Source organism: Pollachius pollachius (assembly GCF_949987615.1).
Source record: "Pollachius pollachius genome assembly, chromosome: 8".
NCBI classification, from domain to species: Eukaryota; Metazoa; Chordata; class Actinopteri; order Gadiformes; family Gadidae; genus Pollachius; species Pollachius pollachius.
The window spans coordinates 22,076,324-22,079,849 of NC_136941.1; the positions used below are offsets into that span (position 1 = coordinate 22,076,324).

Below are 3,526 nucleotides of genomic sequence, written 5' to 3' on the forward strand. Positions count from 1 at the left end.
ACATATGGCCACACATTTTGTAATATATTTAATTGTGCTTGTCCTATGCTTCCTGGTTGGAGCTGTGTGTGTATGTGCAAGTATGTGTGTGTATGCGTGCGCATGTGTGTGTGTGTGTGTGTGTGTGTGTGTGTGTGTGTGTGTGTGTGTGTGTGTGTGTGTGTTTGTGTGTTACTTCTCCATGTGGCAGGGTGTTATCAGTGTGTGATTCTTTACACTCCACTGCATGTTAGCAGTTTTGGTGTGTGACTGACCACTGGGAAGATCTCCCAGCCTTCCAGATAACTCACGACAAGATCTATTTTAATTGGATTGCTTATTCCTATGATACGCTAATGCTAGCCAGAAACAGGCTTGAGTCCTGTTCTCACCTTCAAAAATCATTTTAAACCTGTAGCATTGAGGTAGAGGTTACATAAGGGGTGCCCAATACGTTGATGTTGATAGACCAGACGTTTTTTTTTACCCTGGCTGGCTCCATTCAGTGCATACTCATACTCAGTATATATAAATCAATGCATGTTTAGCATTTTTTAAGGCAGGCAGATCATTTTGACATTCGCATTTTGAAAGTAGCTCACAGCTCAAAAAAGTGTGGGCACCCCTGATTTAAAGCTATAGCTCTTGTTCAGGCCTTTTACGACTAAATCCTGTGTTTTCCACCAACCATCACTCTGGTTAGTGAGCTCACTGCCCAGACTGCTGGAGTGGAGGTGAACAATGGTCAACATATCTGTGTATATCACTGAAAAGTATGTGTGCTGTTAATGTCCATCCCTGAGATGTTGGGAGGGAGATAAGGCATACATACGTACTGCTTCTAATGCTTCTCCCACTTAACTACAGCTCCCTGCACCGCGTCATCTCATAAAGCTGCTGTCTAAACATGTCAAGATGGGCTTTGGCTCAGCTAAGGGAAACAGTAAAGATGTGATTCGCAGGCATTTGATTCATACATGTCATTTTGCTCTCATTTGGCCTCGTATGCAAGCTTGGGGAAAAGCTTAATAATTATTCTAACAATATTTGCAGTTTGTGAAGTTTCCAAGTGTTAAATCAAAACAAATAAATACTTGAATAGAAAGCCCAGTATATTATTTTGTTGATTTGAGAGCAGAGTTCAATAGTATAACATAGTATATGGCTTTATTACCAGTGGTCATAAACCATAAAGATTGAACATCTCTAGAAGCAAAGCTAATTCAGTAATGAACTCAATCTTAAATACTATTACCGAAAGCTATTGCCGAAAGGAATTTGTTTTGATTCACATGACAAGATTAATGCATTGATTAATCTGTGAATAAATATTCACATAATAACCGATGTAGCTACTTTTAATTGGTCACTTTCATTCGTGCTTACCTTCACCAATCATACAAATCTAAACCCCTTATTCTTCGTTTGTCTAATAAAACTTTTTTGTAGTACTTGTTTATAGTCCCCACTCCTTCCTCCGCCCAATTCTTTTCAATTGACCCCCTTTCCTTGCTGGAGGTTTGTTGTGGTCTCTTCCATTATGCTAGGGCTGGATGGGGGCGGAGGGTCAGAGGACATTCTTCACCTTCACTTTCACATAACAGGGGGTTAAGTCAGGCCTCAACGGCCTGTCAGAAGCAGCTGTGTTTTACCAATCACTTCTTAAGAACAAGCATGATTAGAGCCACCGGACACACTCTCTGCCCGGTTGAAACGCACACGCATAAAACAACACCATAACAAAATGCTCCTAAATAGCAACCTATCATCTGACATCATGCAAACTATTTAATGCCTCTGTGTGCTTTTACATCACATCCTCACATCTCCTCTAACGGCCAATGAGCATGCAAGCTGAAACACACATTGGTCGACAAACACATTTCCAACACGCAAAGGGAAAGTACAATCATACGTTAGCTAGCTAACATGTGGCGTCGCTATCGTCTGTAGCCAGATTGCTAACTATGTCTAACCACACATCGATGTGTGCGTTTGTCCTCCCGCCATTCTGTGTTTTCTAAACCTGTTCTCCTCCTGTTGGCTGTCTTCTTCCTCTGCTTCTTCCTCTTCCTCTTCTTCTTCTTCTTCTTCTTCTTCTGTTCTCTAATTCAGGGCAGAGTTGTTGAGTGAAACTAGTTTCCCCGACTGATTCGCCCCCTCCTTCTTATCGAAGGACTGCATGTCTGCATTCCCACTGCCACACTCCCAATACAACTCCATCCACCCCACCTTCTGTCTCCATCCTAGAACGCCCCCCACCCCGATATGTGACCCATGCCCACCCCTCCTTCTCCCACAACAGTGTACTGTATAGGGGCCATGTTAAATTTCCTTTTCACAAGGTTGTCTACAGCTACTTTCCGAAAAAGAAAATAAACACCCCAAAGTCATTTCAATGTCTCTCCCCTCTTATGTCTTGCTCTGCCCCCCCCCCCCCCCCCCCCTGTAAATATGGAACCTTAATATTTATAGAGCTTTTATTTTGAAAGATAAATAGAAGCCGGCTTTTCCTTCCTTCACCTCAACCAATGGACTCACTGAACTGTGAGGCTCCATGTTTCACCCTTGACCCTCCATCATTTACTGAACTTTACTTATCTCCACTAAAGAGCTGTTCTCCATCCACTTGTGATTTCACGTGTATTCTATGACTTCTGGGTTCCTGTTCTGATTTGATGTTTTGTTGAGGTTTTCTCTGTTCTAAGCGGATTTGTCTCGCTGTACAGTGACTGAAACCTGTTTCTTTTTTCCCCTTTTCTGAATTGCAGAGCAAATGTAAAAAGTTCCCCGCCAGAGAAAAGGGAGCAGTACTTGTAGTTTGGGAGAGACTTCTGGCCTTACCATGTTTTATAGATTGTGGCAAGATAAAGAAAACAGTCTTACTGAGAAACACCCAAACACACAAGTGGACACACAATTTGAACCAGCTTCCAGACAAGGTTTAACCAGCAGCACTCCCTACTCCCAATACCGCTAAACTATTCCACAGTCTTCCCCCAAAACAAAACATAGAAAGTAAACATGTTGTACTTACTCTGAGAGCCATTCTGAAAGAGAAATGCCTTTCTTTTTGTTTTGCCTTGTCTGTTTTGTTGTCTTCAGGACGGACATTCATTCAGGGTCTTTTTCTAAACACATGTTAAAATGCCCAGGTGTATATTGCACCTGTTATACTCTTTACTCTTTTTTTTTTTTACTACATATATAATGTTTTACTACTGTGCCTTATAACAAGTGTTTGTGCACAACTCTTTGTGACTACGTGGTCTCCCAAACCCGACCCGTCTGGGGGAGGTGTTGTCTGTCAGTTGCTCCTCTGCAAGTCGTCATTTATTCCTTTATTTCAAATCTACCGAAAGACACACAATACCCATGTTATCGGCATGTCATGGTGGACTTGAATGTGTAGCTACTCTACCGCGTGTATACACACACAACAAAGCAATACCGACACCACAGTGTGCAGAGAGAAAAGGGGCTTGGTTTTATGTGTAGTCTTTTTTTTGTGTCACCTGGATTGAGGATATGACCAACACAGCGTTTT

General features: G+C 42.1%; 1 protein-coding gene across 3 annotated transcripts in view; it reads left to right on the plus strand.

Annotated features, from left to right (window-relative positions):
* cldn19 (claudin 19) overlaps positions 1 to 2,887 on the plus strand; it is a gene marked incomplete at both ends in the record, with an annotated part of 13,791 nt that extends 10,904 nt beyond the window's left edge. For 2 of the 3 annotated variants that reach the window (XM_079740939.1, XM_079740938.1), the window contains one exon: positions 2,751 to 2,887. In XM_079740939.1, the coding sequence (XP_079597065.1) occupies positions 2,751 to 2,799 (49 nt within the window). Of the gene's footprint in view, positions 1 to 2,094; positions 2,132 to 2,750 lie in introns of those variants that run through there. The other variant, XM_079740940.1, reaches the window with a different exon arrangement.
* Positions 2,888 to 3,526: the final 639 nt, after the last annotated feature.